Here is a 16642-nt window from a genome sequence, read left to right as displayed (position 1 = left end):
ACGTACGTTTACGTTCGTACTGGTCGGACGTAGGACCGTCGCGTTCCTCGTCGGACGGCGGAACGAAGACCCCCCCCCCCCCCCCCCCCCCCCCTTCCGTCTCTCTCAGTGTCAGCTGCCCTCTTTGCCCGTTTGCAGGAATCACTATTCGAAGAGAACAAGAGCGACGGTGGTGATGGCGGTCTGAGACGGCGAGGCCGACGGCAGGTGGCTGGCAGAGGGAAAAGGGGTATCGATGACCGTCAAGCAGCCTTAGTGTTTGCGGATGGTGCCTGACTGGCCTCGAGTACGGATCTGCAGACGTCGCGAATGCCCTTTTCGAGAGCGAGGAGGGCGAGCGAGTCTTCTGGATTCTGTGGCGCCGAGGACGAGGGCAAGAGGGGCGGTGGCACGTCGAGGCTAAGGAAGAGCTGGGGCACCTTGAGCGTTTGACCTGGGTCGAGGAGGGCAAGGGCAAGGGACAAAGGAACGGTCAGAGGCGTGTCAAGAGTTGGATCTGAGGCGGCGATGTGGGTAGCCAGGGAGACTCACTTATCCTCCTTGCCATTGCCTTTGCGATGTCGGCATTGGATCGGTAGATGGAGGTTGCCATCGTCTCCCTCGAGGGTAGGGACATGGCGACCGCCCATTCCGACGCGAGCATTCCCTGCGGGATGGCGCTGTGCTGTTCTGTTTCCTGGATCCGGCCCGACTCGCGCAGCGCCCTGTTGAGCTCGTCGTCCTGGTCGTTTTCGGTTGCGTCGCCGGGGGAGGAGGAGAGCGAGGAGACGAGGTGCGGGGATGCGACGCCGCACCATACCTGGAGGGATGCGGACATGACGACGAGGGATACGAGGAAGTGGGGCAGGACGGTGTGCGGGATGGATATTAGGTGGGTGTGCGTTGTGATTGTCATGTTTGCGGTGGCGGAGAGGGGCGAGGGGATGTGCTTGCTGACAAGGAGCGAGAAGTGGTGGTGGTGGTGGTCGTCGTTGAGGAAGGCGGTGAGGGTGGGCCAGGTGGAGGCCTCACGCCGGCCAAACTCTTTTCGCGCGAGAAAAGCAAGAACGAGGCTGCGGGCAACCCGCGCCAACCTTTGAGATTTTCGGCCAGAGCGACAAGGTGGGCTTGGCTGGTCAGCCGCCGCTACCACTTGGCCCGCTTCCTCTCAACCCACCACCACCACCACCATCAATCTGGCCCCACACCGACCTCCACGCTGCCATCGCCGCACCGCCCGTCCGGCGTCAATCTCTCCCTCAGCGTGCCAGCCATGGCATCCTCGGCCACATCGATGCCCTCGCGCATCGCCTCGGCCTCGGCTCGCATCGCCAACCGCATCGCCACTGGGCGCCGCACCCTGCACACCACTCCCAGCCCGCATCCCTCCTCGATCCAGGACATCCTCCCGCCTTTCCTCGTCACCCCAAGCGCTTCCATCGATGGCGCTTGGCCAGCGGCCAAAAAGCTCCGCTCCTTTGCATCGCCTCACTTCCGCGCAGCCGAGGCACGACGACCACCGCAATCACCTTCATCTTCGCCTTCGCCTTCGGCACAGGTCCCCACCCTCTTGCCTGAAGCTGAAGATGTCGTGCAGCCCGTCAACGTCAGACAGAATCGCGCCCTCCTCATCGCCCGCCTCATCGACGGCGGTCGCATCATCTCCGCCATGTCGGCCTATGCCGCCGACATCCAGCAGCAGCGCACGCCTTTCACCAGGACCGACTACGAGCACTTCATGATCGCACTGCGTCGCTGCATCCTGCACAGGTCCACCGCCCTGCCCGAAAAGGTCGGCAGGCACCCAAACGACTCGTCCCCCATCTGGACGCCTGCAAAGATGCCCGTCGGCACAGACCCCAGGTCCCTGCCCATCGTCAACCAGTGTATCCTCGCCATGAGCGAGATCTGGGACGCCTGCGTCACCAGCGGCATCATTCCTTCAAACAAGACCATCTCGTCCCTAGTATCCACCTTTTCCGACCACCTCCCACCCGACCACATGCTGCAGGCCACCACCATCGCAGCAGATGCCTTCTTCGACGGCTGCAAGGCCACCTCGGAGGCAGCAAAGCTCCAGGAGTGCAGCCTCGGCGTCATCAGCGCCCTCATCATCGGATTCGGCAGGGGCAAGAGGCCAGACCTCGGCGAGGACCTGCTCAACCGCTGGTCCACCGCCCGCACCGCTCACACCAGCTCGGCTTCGTCTTCATCGTCCCGAGCAGCCGCATCGCCATCGTACTCTGAGCTGGCACGGTCAGCCGCAGCTCCCCCGAGCCCTCCGCTTCCCGACACGGTCAGGCTGCCGGACATCTGCCTCGCAGAATGGACGGCGAACACCACCATTTGGCTCTCGCTCGTCCAGAGCCGCGTCGAGTCCGGCGACATCCGCGGCGCCGAGATCTGGTTCCAAAGGTACCGCACCGTCATCTTGGCTTCGGACGAGGTGTGCACCAGCCTTGGAGTCCGACGTCCAGCCGCGCCGTCCGCTGAACCTTACCTGCGGATGATGCGCATCTACGCCCAGACCGTGCGCAAGGCCAACGGCTCGAAGGACGGCCGGCGGATCGACGTAAAGATGCGCACCGTCATGGAGATGATGCGCGACGATCGGATCCCGATGGACGCGGACAGCGTCGTCTTCATCGTCCGCCGCCTGGCCGACTCGGGCAGGGTGAGCCAGAGCATCGACCTGCTGGCGCAGAACGCCGAGCTGCTGTCGCTCTCGTCTGGGCGTGCACATGCCGCGCCCCTCTCGCCACACCTCTTCAAGACCATCTTTGGCCTCTACCGCGACCTCAACCGGGACACGAAGCGCAACGCACGGGTGCTGCGGCGGCTGGAGGCTCGCCTGCAGGAGGTTGCGCCCTTGCGAGGCGTGGTCGCCCGTTTCCTCGAAGCTGGCACATGGCAACAGTCTGGGCGGGCCGTTGGCGTGCACAAGTTCCGCCAGACGGGTATGCTCAACGGCGCGCTCAGCGCCTGCATCCTCAAGCGCGACTTTGCAGCCGCACACGAGCTGGTCAACACCTTCCGAGCGTGGGGCCTGGAGCCGGACGGCGAGACGCACTCCATCGTCATGCAGGGGGTCGCGTCTGCGAACCTGCAGGTCTTCTTGGAATGCGCGGGCGACGCAGCTTTCGGGCAGCACATCGAGGTTAAGGAGACACTCGTTTGGAGCGTCGACGAGCTGCGCAAGGCCTACGCCGCCGAGGGCAGAGTGGCCGACAGCGATCAGCTCGACCGCCTGAGGCTTGTGGCGGAAGGCAATGCCAACGGCAAGGAGCGATTCGATGAGCCTCTGATGACCCGGCTTTCAGCCAAGCCGCGCGGGCCGCGAACGACCCGGGATACGGGCCACCTCTCGAAGCTGCTCGAGGCCGCCCTGGTGGCAGAGGTCGAGGCGGCCGACATGGACGGCCCCAGCGCTGGATCGGCGTCCGACTGGACAGAAGATGTGCTGCGCGTCGTCAGGTTGGAGGCCAAGTCCACGGAGCGATCGCAGCGCATCGCGCACGAAGCCATCCGTCAGGTCAAGGCGACGATCCTGCCACCGCCGGTGGCCGCGTCGGCCCTGGCACGACACGGCGCACCAACAGCTCCCTCCCCTGCGCCGCCCAAGCTCGGTCGAACGTCGCGGCGTCCAGCCCTCTTGCAGCGCGATGTCACCGGAAGCCCCGCAGCGTCGTCGCGCGGCCTGGCGACGTCGTGCTCTGGCAGCTCCGCACCGCCGCGACCGCTGCAGCACGCCCACCTGCCGCCGATCCGCATCGAGCACATTCCGCAGCAGGTGCCGTACTCGCTGGGCCTGGCTCTGCAGGAACACCTCGTGGCCCGCCGCGCCTCTGCGCGCGCCCTCATCCGCTCTGCACCATCCCCTTCGCCCTCGTCGGCGCACATCGAGGAGTCCGAGATTGTCAAGCAGGCCCGCAAGGCGGCTTCGACCGACACGCTGCTGCTGCTCGAGCACAAGCCGGTATACACCGAGGGGCGGCGCGAGGGCAAGGAGGATGAGGCGGTGGCCACGGCGCTGCGCCAGCTGGGCGCCGACTACTTTGTCACGAAGCGGGGCGGGCAGATTACGTACCACGGGCCCGGGCAGCTGGTGGGCTATCCGATCCTCGACATTGGCGCCATGGAGCTATCGACGCGGTGCTACGTGGACCGGATCCAGGAAAGCCTTAAGCTGGTGCTGGCCCAGCGGCACGGGCTGGTCACGGTGCCGCCGCCCGAGGACCACACGGGCGTGTGGGCCGACGAGTACCACAAGATTGCCTCGATCGGCATCCAGGTGCGGCACCGGATCACGTCGCACGGTTTCGCCCTCAACGTCGAACAGCGGAGCATGCAGGGCTTCCGGCACATTGTGGCGTGCGGCATCCAGGGGCGCAGCATGACGTGCATCGAGCAGGAGCTGGGGAGGCAGCGCGGCATGGCGCTCGCCGAACGCCGCGTCGACATGCGCGACACGGTGCGCTGCGTCGTCGAGGGCATGGCCACCGTATTTGGCAGGAGGATGCGCCCCGCCGAGGAAGGAGAGTTTGGCTACGAGTTTGGGGACGAGCACGACGTCGAGGCGGCGCTGAGCGGCCTGCGCATCGAACGCCATGCGGGCGAGCGCTTCGTCAAGCGCATCTGGGTCGATGGAGACGAGGTCGTGGTGCCGTCGCCGTAAGGCAGCCCGAGAATGGGCAGCCGAAGGAGGTGAGGCGCTTGAAGCACGATGATGGTGGCACATACCAAAATCGCACCTCTGGTCACCCCCAGTACCGCCTCTGTACCTATCCCAGCGTGACCCGACTACCAACAGCGGGCCTCGACAGTGCCTCGGCGCCGTTCATGTTGAAACAGTGCTGGCTCCAAGGTCACACCACGACTGAGCCTCGGAACGGGCCGGGCCAGGCTCACCATGGGGGGAGATGCGTCCATGACCGCGGCGCGGCTTTCCGAGCCGTGCCTCGTCTGCGTCCCTCCGGCACCCGCGTCCATTCCGAGCCCCTCGGTACACACGCCGTTCGACTCTATCGACCCTCGTGCTGCATCGTGCTCCTGGAGCAGGTGTGTGGTACGCCATCGGTCGTCGATGGGGTCGAAGAAAGAAGGCGAGTCCTATGCTTGGGCAAGAGCTCCGTAGTCAAGCATCGCGGCGGATCGCGTCCGGCCCTCGCTCCTTTTCACGACGACCAGATACGGTCTCGACCGTATCTCAGCCATCCCGGCCACTTCAGTTTCTCTGTGAAGCCCCCGGCCTGTCAAAGCTTCTTGCTCGTCTGGAGTGAGCAATCCGGTCAGTCTGACGAGCAAAGGGCGGCATGCCGCAGTCTCGAGTTCCCTCCTCTCATCGGGCTAGCCAGCTGTCCCCGGAGCAGAGACGCCTCACGGCCGCCTGCCGCACATCATCCTCGGCGCCAACCACCACTGTTGGCGAGTCGGATCTCTGCACAGAACGTCCACCCTGTGCTGCAAGTCTCGATGAACCGTCGCATCGCTGCTGTACCACTGTTTCCTCGATCTTGGCTGTTCAGCCGCGTGCCAAGACGCCCAAGACCACCACCACAAGACCCGCCACCGCAGCCTAGACCGGATTCTGCAGGAAGTGCGGGACAAGTTTGCTCGCTGCCTGGCAGCACCTTGGCGCGAGGAGACCATGATCGCAACGTTCTGAAGCCCTTCGAGTGAGGTGGGCATGCACCCACGGCCTGGGATCATCTCGACCTGCTCAAAGTCTAGAGCTCACCTTGTGTCGCTGCAGCCGGCATCGAGGCGGGGCTAAGTCGAGCCGACAAAGAGCGAGAGTCGAGAGCGATATGCTCGATCCGGGGTCGAGGGGCGGACGACATCGAGGTCAATACGACGCGGGCCTTGCTACGGGAGCAGCGTCGTGTGCTTGGACTCAGACTCGGACCGGAAGGACGAAGGCCGAGCCTCCGCTGCTCACCGAACCAAGCCTCGACGGCAGCTTCAGCGGTCGGTGCAGGAAGCTGTCCGACGTGGCCGGCACGAGGTCGAAGGGCTGACCAAGCCATCGGAGAATGCCCCGAAGCTCTCGCAGCGAGGATGAGAGTGGCGTGGAAAAAGCACCGCGTGTCACGGCAGCACAGCCAATCGGTCCACTCCATGACGAGCCACCCCCTTGACCTGCGAGCGAGCGTAATTACAGTACCTTCTTCGCGCGGAGAGGGGCATGGCGAGGTGCGGCCTGGCCGTTGCCGTACTTCGGTCCGCCGCGTTTCCCACGACCACTCGGTCAACTTGGACCCACGCCATGCCAGTGGCAGCGGACCGCTCCTCATGGACTGCACAGCCCGCAGCTCTGGAGGCTTCGAGGTCAACGTGCAAGGGGGTAAATCGTACGCAACAGGCCAGCGCAGCCGAAGGATAGGACCTGGATCGTCTTGCTCCGCGAGTAGTGGGTGGGCTGTCGGCCTGGATCGGGTGAACCATTGCCTCGGCCACGATGCGGATGCAAAGCATGTCATGCACACGTCCGCGGGGCTAGGCGCATGGATATCGTACGCAGGTGTCTTTGTCGGGCCGGGCTGGGTGTCAGCGCCACGAAAGCATCAGCGCCAGTCAGACTGCATCGCGAGTGACACTCGAGAGCCATACGGAGAAGCTGTATGGACGAAGCGTGACGGTCTTCCAGCATGCGTGGCAACGACGACCCCGGCTTGGAAAACAAGGACGAGCAGTACCGTACCAGTCAAGCGGCCTTGCTGGTCCGACGACGTGACGACGAGCTGGCCTCGCTACAGAATTCCCTCTGTCACAGGGGTACATCGCTGAACAGCTCGAGTGCAGTGAAAGGGACGCAGTGGCTGTCAGGTTCTGTCAGAGGTGGACGATCCGAGGCCGAAGTTCGAGCCAATCGTATGTTCGTGAGGCCCGCTTGGCAGGATGTCGACCTCGCTGACCATCGTACCGGTACGCTCGTCGATGTCTCTGCCGTACGTACTGAACGAGCAGCTTGCCGTCGAGATCTCCAGCTCATCTGCCCCCACCCGACCGGGGACGGGCAACCCGCTGCAACAAAGTGACGCTCCCCGAGACCATTCTGTTTATTCACGGCATCCAGCGTACCTCCACGAGTGGGGCCACGTCGAATGGCCGGTCACCGAGCCCAGAGAAGGAGGGGTGGGAAGGTAATCAGCAGCAGCAGCGGTGATGTTGCCGGTCGCCGTGTGGGCGCTGGCCTGTGGGGCATCATCACGGGCGACACGAGCGGCCACCCTCGCGCAGCGCAGCCTTCCTCTTTTCCTCTTCAACCCTGTCGAGGCAAACAAAGAAAACGTAACAATCTACGCCGCATCTCCGTGACAGTCTTCCTTGGCCATCCTTGAACCAGGAACGAGTGCAGAATGATCACATACGCCGACAATACCATCTCTCGAAGATCTCGACCCGTCTTCGTCAATTTTGTTACGTGCTTTGTGCGATGGCCCGCGCGGCGACGGTTCGAATTAATGCGCCGGTGTCGACAGCGCCGACAACGCTCAGGGGCCACGGACAGGGGGGCCGAATGACGGATCAGATAAGATCCCGTACGGCTCGACGACGGTAGCGAGACGCAGGCCGGTGCGCGCAACGGCATCTTCGCCAGCTGAATCGCGCACGACGAGCCCGGGCACGCCGGCGGGCAGGCGGGCATGGCCGGTCGATCGTCTCGTCAGACAGGGGCGGGTGACAGGTAAAAGGCGCGTCCTTTGGTCAACGCTGAAGGCCCCCGACGTTGCCAAGGCGTGGGACCGGATGGTCCGAGTAGCCGCTCGGAATGACGCTCCGAAGCCCGAAGCGACACGCCGTCCGTCGGATACCGGTACCCGCCGCCATCCGCGTCCGGCTGACGGCAGCGCAATTCTCCGACCGCGTCAGTCGTCTCGCCACCAGCACCACGGCTGCGCGACGATCACGATACCATCGTCCAGAGACCCAGCACCCGTCGAAGCACGGAGGCGGCGTTCAGTACATACAGTACCTTACCCCGCTATTGGGAACGAATTGAAAGCGACAAGGCGTCGGAACGAGATGGACCGTCCCGGCGAGACGCCATCGGCAAGCAGACCGGTACGGCGGTCTAGAACTGGCGTGCGACGACCCTGCCTACCGTCAGGAACCCGCCGCCGTCACCATGCTACGGCCGCTGCGGTACGAGTCCAGGTTGTCGCGGCCGGCGCAGAAGCAGAAGGTTCTTTCCAAACGTCGGGCTATACATTGTCTGAAGCTGTAGCAACGAGGATTGATCGAGACCAGGACGGGAGATGGCCACCATGGACGATCGTTTCGAGTTCCCGGATGCATCTATCGGTCGAGTGATTGGCGCCAAGCACGGTGCGGAGTCAAAGACGGAAGCCGCCGACCCGACGGATAGATGAAAAGCTAAGGTTGAGAGGGAGAGGTGGCGTTTGAAAGAGGGCCGGATCGGGCAAGCAGGCGGGGGCATGGTAAACGTATGTCTGAGCGAGCTTGGGTCTTTCGCGGCTGCGGCTGCGTCGCTCACCTGGACGCTCTCGGCCAGCAGGCATGAAGAATCTCAGAGAGGCGGTTGCAGGGCACCCGGAGAGGACTTCGCTTGCGCTGCCCGCTGGGCCCATCAGGCCGACCCATCGATCGTTGTGTGAAGGTCTCTCTCACTCGCCTTTGCGCCTTGCTCCGGCCCAAGAGGGAGCGGCGATGAGAAGGGCGAGCAAGCACCGTATCCGTCTGATCGGCTGCCGACTTCCATCGGAGGAGCCGGCGAACCCTCGTCGCAACCGCGCAGCACGTCTTTGTGACAACGAGGCCGAAGTGCATATATGCCATGGTGGCTGCTTGCCCACCTCGCGCCCAGTCAGCGGCCAGGTCCCGAAACCGTAGGCAGCAGGCTAGGCCAGAAATCGGTGTCGCATCCAATCGTCGCCGTCGTCGTTGTCGTCGCTGCCAGTCGGAAGCCGGATGGGTCATGCTGACTCTGACCCTTGCCCAGGGTCGGAGGGCTCGGGATCGAGAGGCTCTCACGCTCGGCGATCGCGGCCTCGCTTGGTCGCGCCAATGGCGTGAATGTGTTGGTCTCCCTTCTACCGTGCATGATGAGCTGACCGAGGCGCCGTGCGGACAGTACGCGCCTGCGTGCCTGCCCCGCGTGCTGGGGTCAAGCAAGCCACGGGACGCGCGGGTCACCGACTCGGTGAGCTTGAGAAGCGCGCGCGCTCTCACACGTAGGGCCCGCTGGTCCGCCCAGCTCTCCGCTGCAGAGGCGCAAGCGATGGGCAGGAATGGGCAGACTAGGGCCGTGGCGGATCCCCCCTTGGGACGGTGCGGTACGGGCGTCAGCCGCCAGCGGAGCGCGCACGGCGGGGCGGGACGGGCCGCCCGGGATGCCCGAGGCTGGGCGCAAGAAAGGATCGGCGGTGCAGCTGGGCGCAATAAATACGCATCCGTGCATCCGCCCACGCACGACGCAGCCCTACCTGCCTGCATGTACCCCTCGTCCGTCCCTCGTGCGTGCGTCGTCCTCGCTTGCCCTCTCTCGCCGTCGTCGCCAAGCGAGCAGTCATCCGTATTGGCAAGCGACGGACCCCCCCCCCCCCCACGGGAAATGCGGGCCGCAGCACGCAGCATCGCTGCACGTACTGCGCTGTACACCTTCAGCCATGGCGTATCTCCGCCTTAACTTGCTCGTGCACACTACACTACTATAGCAGTTCTCACCCAGACACACACTCGCACGACCATCCTTGCCTGCTGCGGCACAGCGCACGTAGCTGGCCAGGATCGCCACTGTACAGGTCGGCATGCGCCGTCGATCCCCGAATGGCCGCCGAGCGGCGTACAGTATGTACAGATGTACGTGCGTCCGTGTGGCAATGTGGCGCGTGTGCCACTCTCGACGCCATCATCCGCGACGGCGTCGATCCGCCAACGCCCCATCAAAGAGACACGTATACGTTCCGTCGTTATCGCAATTCAACTCGTCATGAATCACTGCAGGAGCGAGCCAGCAGGAGCTAGGTCTCGGAGATCTCGTCGACTCAAGTACCTAAAATGAGGGGACACGACTCGATCTATTGCGCCCAGGGAGCTGTCACTGCTGCTGCACGGACGAGATAGATGAAGACGGAAAAGCAGGCCGGATGGCGGAGCGCTGCCCAGCGCGCGCGCGACGACGACGAGGTGCGTTGCATGCATGAAGCCACCTCGCTCGTTCTCTGGCGCGCTCGCTCGCTCGCTCGCGAGGTATGATGCGTACATTCGGCGGGTACCGACTTCCAAGCGAGATGTGCCGTCTGATGTAGGTGGGCGTCGAGGGCGTAGAAGCAAGCGTCAGGCAGGCTGTAGGGGGGGGGAGGGGGGGGGCACCGTCGAGGATCGCTTACCTGCCTGCCTGGAAGAAAGCCTTTTTCCGCCCTCGAGACGGGCTCCTTGCAGCTTACGCCCTTCGACCTGCCGGTAGCTGGCTCGATTTCCCATGGGTGTGGACGGAGAGGGAGCAAGAACGGGTGAGGGCCCATCGATTGAGCCGTCATACGCCCTGCCCTGGCTTGCTTTTCCTGCCGCTGCACACGTCGCGCAAAGCGAGACGCCAAGCTACATCGGTCCGCGTCGATGCCGAAGGGGCGCAGGCAGGGTTCCGAGCTTGTACGGGCACCTCGTTCGCTCATATCGCTTGCCTGACGGCCTCTGTCAAGGTCTGGTGTGTGGGAACCGGCGATCGACTCACTCATCGGTCAAGGACAGGGTCGGCGATCGGGCTCGTGTCCGTCGGTGTCGGTCGAGGTCAAATGACAGGCAGCCAAGGGCAAGGATCGCTGTGCGCCATTCAAAGCGCCGTGCGCGCACCTGTCTTTGTCAGGCCCACATAGCCCACCATCACTACTGCTCGTCGCGACAAGCGTAGGTCCATGCTTCGGCTGACTGCTGCAAGATTGGTCGATCCGCTTTCAATGTCGTCCGTCGGACCGAGAGCCGGACCTGGTGAGCGATCGGGGCCCAAGGGCATGATTCGGGTCGGCGTCTAACGCTGTGCGCCGTCTTGCCGCCGCAGCTCGCTCGACGTGAGGCATGAAGCCTTGCCGATGGGCCTCACCGTCGTGGAGCTTGATGATCCTAGCCGTAAGCCTCTACCTGCTGCTCGGCCTGTCTTCTTGGCGCGTGGTCGCCGTTAGAGGGCTGCAGGCTGACGATCCGTACCCACGTAAATACGGTCGCGACGGTTGGCCGTCAAAGCCTGCCAGTCGGACGGCGGGATGGAGGATCACGTCGGCGATGATGGGCGTCGAGTCGGGCTTGTGGTCGAGGTTGCCCCTGGTGCTTCCTTCGAGGCTGAACGCACGCTGCTGAGTCTCGCCCGCCGTCGTCGCCGCCGCCGCCGCGCTGCGGAGCGCCTCGACAACGGTGCATCGAGAATCGAGGCCCGCTGATGCTCCGTTGTCTTGACTTGGTGGTGGCAGCATGAGCCACGCAGGTGAGGCAGACCTGGCCAGCAAGCAAGCAGCTGAGGCCGCGACGTGGTTGGCTGATCGGTGCGGCGTGGAAGAGGGGGCCCAACGGCTGGCCCGACGGGTTCTTTTCCCACGCCAGGTTCGAGGGCATGTCGCTGGCCTGGCCTGGCGTGTCGACCCAGGTTTGGCGGGCGCAAAGTTGCCACTCCGCGCGCGAGATGGCAGCGGTCCGCTCGTTGCTGCCCTTTGGCCACCTCCGCGTTCGGTGCCTCGATTCGTGTGGAGCAGTTTGTGGGTTCAGATCACGCAGGCCCAAGGGCGGGCGGACAGGCAGACCGGCATCGTTCAAAGGCCGTGCGGCGTCGTACCGCTGTGGCCGGCCTTTGTCGGTCGACATGATCCCGACTGCCAGCCTGGCGCACGCCAAGCCAGCCAGTCGTCCCGGCTCACCTGAGGTGCCAGAGAGCGACGCCGGCGGAGTGCGTGCTGTACCTACGTATCGGCGCGGCGCCGTTCCGTGTGTGCGTCGGTACCTGCTTAGCTTGCTGCTGTTCAAACAGACCCCTGTCTCACATCTCGACCTGTCGGAGTGGGTCGAAAGACGGCGCGGTGGTACGGTTTGGTACGGGTAGGGCCGAAAGGGCTAGACCACCTCAGCATGCCGTGCCGATCGACTGCTCGGGACCGCTTCCGCTCCCGCTGCCCTCGGCGTAAGTACGAGCCAGCGGCCACAGGGGCCCCTCATCCTAGTGTATCGCTCTACCAGCCTGCCACTCTTAAAGCCGCCTCGCCGTGCCGTGCCATGTCTCAGCACGAGTTTCCAGGGAGCATGGCGCGTGGCCGCCGTTCGGTATGTGCAGTACGGTGCCGGCCGGCGATGGTCCTGCGACGATCATCTTTGTTGCCCTGTTTCGCCTTGATCGAGCGGTACCGGTACGGATGTGCCCCTCAGCGACCGACTCTGCCAGCTGATCGGTGATTTCGCCATCTGACCCAGAGGCAGAGCAACTCCAGACCAGACGGCGTGGTCTCGTCGGACGACCAGGACGGGACGGTTTTCTTGGCTCGTTTGCCAAGATGGCCGGCCAAGGTTCGAGGCGCATGCTTGGTACCTACCGGTACTTAGGCCATGGAGGATTGAGGTGAGTTTGCGACGACGACGACGGCGGATGAGGGTCTCCATTGAGGGGCCACACGCACGGTGGCCAGCGGAAGCCAACCTTTCAGACGTCGCCGAGGTCCCACACACCGCTGCGGCTCGGTCCCCCGTCTGATCTACTTATTCTTCGCCACGTGGTTTCTCACGCTCCATCCCCCCGCCATGTCATGGCCCTACCGGTAACTGTGTAGCTTCGAGGCCAACGGTCCTTGCCTACGCGCACGTCTGCCGCCGAAACTCGAGCCATCAATGGTCCATGGAAGCTACGCCTGAGCCTAACCTTTGACGACCCTGCTGAGCTCAGCGAGCACCATCGATCTGTCGCTTGCCCACGCAGAGATCGAATGCGTGCACCGCCTCGGTCCTGCCGTTGAGCATGGCGATGCCAGGTGGAGCCCATGTGTCTGCCCATGGCGGATGGGGCAAGAGGGGGGGTCGCCGGGATGTTGGTGGCTGTGCAGCGGGAGACGGTCCCACGCCTCTTGAGTCAAATGACGTTCGAACAGAAGCGACGGATTTGCCGAGCGCCTCTTCTGGCACGCCATGAGCTTCCTTAGTGGCCGGCGGGCCAAGCCAAGCAAGGCATCGGAGGTGCCCCGAGGCGTAAAGGCAGGATGAATCGCGGCGAATTCTTTTGCGAGCTGAGCTTGCTCCTCCTCGTGCTCGGTCTTTTTCCGTGGCAGGCAGAGGGAGATGGGGAGCGAGGGAGGACCTTCGAAACCAAACAAACCAAGCAGAGTGGCACCGCTGTCGGTTCAGAGACATGCGGAACGGACGACGTCGCACCGCAAGCGACACAGGGGATGGTCCCTGAATCACGGCCGCGCGCGCCGCTTGCTTGCTTGTCCCGGGCCTCGTCGCACGTCTGGGACCTGCGCATGGCCGATCGAACATCGCGTCGTCCTCCCAGGCGAGACAAGAGATATCGCACAGGAACCTGGCAGGCCAGCGACGATCGTGCGCAAGGCAACTTTGCCTACACTGTAGCTTGGCCTTGACCGACCTTACTTCTTCGACGGCGAAAATAGCAACGACCCAGCCGGCTGGCCGCCGCAAACGAGGGTTGCGGGCCGCAGCGGGACCTCCCCGACTCGGCTCGCTAGGAAAAACCCACGCACGCTCCCCCAACCGACGACGACGACGACGACGACGACGACGTCCGTGGCGAAGAGAAAATTGAGGCGAGCCGAGGAGGACCTTTCGGACACGAGGTGGGGCGCTGCGACAGGCTAGGGTGGTCCCGCCGGCCGGTACTGGATTCGGTAGATGTCATTTCCATCGCGTGGGGGCTATCGGGGCGAGGTGAGGCGAGACACCCGACTTCGTACACAGCCACATTTGAGGCTGTTCACCACCACGACTGGACCCACCGAGGTGGCGAACGAGTTCATCAGGGAGAAGGTACGGTTGAAGGGATCGAGTGGCGGAACATGGTGGTGTTCAGCAGGCCAAGGACTACACGGCCTGGCGATTTGGAGCCGTGTGGGAGACAGGTAGGTACGGAACGGCATCGATCGCACGCTATCGAACGATGACCGATCGCTGGCGGCAGCAGCTTGCTCCGAGCGTTTGTGGTCGGCCCTAGGCTTCGCGATCATGGTCAAAGCTCGAAAGGCGAGGAAGGGTTATGGTGGCGAGCGAAATGGGGGCATGAGCGAGCAGTTGGAAAAGCCCGGAGGCTGGGCCAGGCGGGCGGCCGGGCGGGCGTGCGTCGGGGCGTCGATGGGCGGCGACGAGCTCGAGCAAGCTCAGACCGCAGCCCCAGCAGGCAGGCGTACGTGCTGGCAGCGTACGCGCTACAGCTACATAACAGATGGTCAGCTACATAGTAGGTTGGGTTGCAAGCTGTGCGTGGGCGTGCATCTCGCTTCGCCCTCCAACGCCACCCAGGAGCGCCCCCGCCGCCCCGCCCCGCTTTGCCCGTCCGCGAGCTTGACTTTGCACCACATTCCGGGCCCATCCAGACTGCCGGTGTGGCATCAAGCAAGCAAAGCAGAGAAGAGGGGATTGGCCACGATGCCAGAGATCTCGATCGGTCCGGTGCGATGCCCCGATGGTGGCTCCGCCGAGTGCCTCGGTGACTGATCGAGCCCTTCCGTTCACCTGCCGTCCAAGCAGCGGTTTGACGTGTGAAGGCAGTTGAGCCACGCGTGGAAGATCGAGCGAGCGCTCTCGACGTCGGCCGTACGTGTCCGTTACGTACGTACGTACCTGTGTATGTACATGCGCTGGCGCGTTCCATCTCTCCTGTGCACGACCCGGCCCGGAGCAACCGTCCCGGCGCATTCAGGAGGAGCAGTGCAAATGCCATCGGCACCACGTAAAGACTCACTCTCAGCGATAATAACAGATCCAAGAATCTTGGCTGGCGTCGGCGTTTAAGCCTCCTGCCCCCCTCTTGGCCGTAGGTGCTGCATCCATGATGCTCAGCGATCCGGCGACTTTGGATCGACGCCGCTCCTCTCATGGTCGAGGATCGGTCTGTCCGATTCGGACCGTTTCGCCCCGCCATCGCGCCCCTGTGCCGCCTCCAACTGGCTGTCGATGTCAGTGGAGGGCCTTGGAGAGAATCAATTGAGTTCCCAACAGAGCGAGCCCGGTGATGAGCGCAAAAAGCAGCCCAGCCTCTCCTCGTCATTGTCCGGACGCCGGTAGCGGAACACGATGCAAACGAGGCGCCGAGAAGCAGCAGATGGATGGATCTGAGACATCTGCGCTGGGAACAAAGCGGCTGCCTCGCCCACTGAGCAGACCACGACCGACCGGCGGTACTTACAACGTCAGGCCCGAAAACCGCCTTGCTTGGGCTTCCCTGGACCATACGTTGATCTGGCCTCGGACATGCATCGTGCGCAATACTCTGACCTCGAGCGAGGAAGCGCACGATCGACATGCTCAGCTAATCCGTCCGTTGGCCTGGTCGAGGCTGAGGTCAGGTCGGTGTGGGGGATCCAAGGCGCAGCCAGCACGGCGCGTTGTCGAAGCGAAGCGGCAGCAGACCGCTAGGCCGGCCAATCTCGACCGGTCCCTTGGGTCTATCTAGCCCATGCCTCGATCAGGAGGGCATGACAGTCCAATGCAACGTGTGAAGGTGCCTTCGAGAACACCCGCATGCCCGTGCACCTCGCCTTCATCTTGCTGCCGGGTCCAACGTCTCATGGAAAGGGGCGAGGTCCGTGGCGTGGGACCAATGTCGACAGCAACGGCTCTTTTCTGCCCTTGACGGCGTGGCCGAGTGGATGATGACTGCGATCTGCCAGGCTCACCGTTCCAATTTGGCCCGACCGCATCTGCTGCGTTGCCGGGGACAAAACGGCATGGTGGCGCATCGCGTGGGCCCGCTTTCCAGGCTCCAAGTACACACGTACCGGTAGCTGGAGCGGGTGAAGAGAGAAAGGGAGAGAGCGAGCGTGCTCGGTCGCTGCACCGCCACCGAGCTTTGGCGAAGCAGGGCCACGCTCGGCCCGGCCTTTCTCCCTGGCTCTCCCTGGCGGTTTCTGGTCGGTCGTTTGCCAGAGTGGTATCAGAAGCGTACGGGAGCCAATGGCCAGCTAGATGGATGGTGGATCCTAGGAATCCGCCACTCTTCTTCCTAACGGCGTTGCGATCTTGGTCCACGAAGATGGTAGTGCACCGAGGAGAGAAGCAGGGGACCAGCATTGCGCCCAGCGCATCCCCGCTTACCTCTCTGACTTCTCTTGCGCCGCCTGTTACCTCTGCCTGTCGTCCTGGCAGACCATATCGAGCCTCGCCGAAAGCTCTGGCTCGCTCACGATTCCAGTGCGAGCGTCAGCCAGCTTTCGTCTGCGGGCGCAAGGTGGCGGAGAGTGCAGGCCATGCCGCCAATGACGCGCCCCGCGCGGTGGGGCCAGCACCGCCGCCGTCCGCCGTCCGCCGACGACGACGGGGCGTGACGGACGGCGGCAAGCTGTGAGCGGTGAGCGCCGCTCTGGTGGTGTCACGCCGGGGACAGAGGAAAGCATGTGCAGGCGCTGGCTGGCTGGGCGCGGAGGGCGGGGCCAGCCCAGGCCGGGCCATGACGCTGGCCGAGTTGCGGAGGCGGCGGGTGGTGAGCCACAGACAGGTC

General features: G+C 64.0%; 2 protein-coding genes across 2 annotated transcripts; one reads left to right on the top strand and one right to left on the bottom strand.

The window, feature by feature from the left end:
• Nucleotides 1-242: 242 nt before the first annotated feature.
• PFL1_03042 (uncharacterized protein) lies at nt 243-895 on the bottom strand (the record flags this gene model as incomplete). The annotated part of the gene is made up of 2 exons (XM_007880559.1): nt 243-433; nt 532-895. The coding sequence occupies 2 exons, from the start codon at nt 893-895 to the stop codon at nt 243-245; spliced, it is 555 nt and encodes a 184-aa protein (XP_007878750.1).
• Nucleotides 896-1252: 357 nt separating this feature from the next.
• Nucleotides 1253-4654, top strand: PFL1_03041 (uncharacterized protein; the record flags this gene model as incomplete). Its single annotated transcript, XM_007880558.1, has 1 exon — nt 1253-4654. One exon carries the CDS (start codon nt 1253-1255, stop codon nt 4652-4654), a length of 3402 nt encoding a protein of 1133 aa, XP_007878749.1.
• Between the last annotated feature and the right edge of the window lie 11988 nt (nt 4655-16642).

The sequence above is a fragment of the Pseudozyma flocculosa genome (assembly GCF_000417875.1).
Source record: "Pseudozyma flocculosa PF-1 unplaced genomic scaffold scaffold00009, whole genome shotgun sequence".
Taxonomy (NCBI): domain Eukaryota; kingdom Fungi; phylum Basidiomycota; class Ustilaginomycetes; order Ustilaginales; family Ustilaginaceae; genus Pseudozyma; species Pseudozyma flocculosa.
This window is presented reverse-complemented; position numbering and strand designations above follow the sequence as displayed.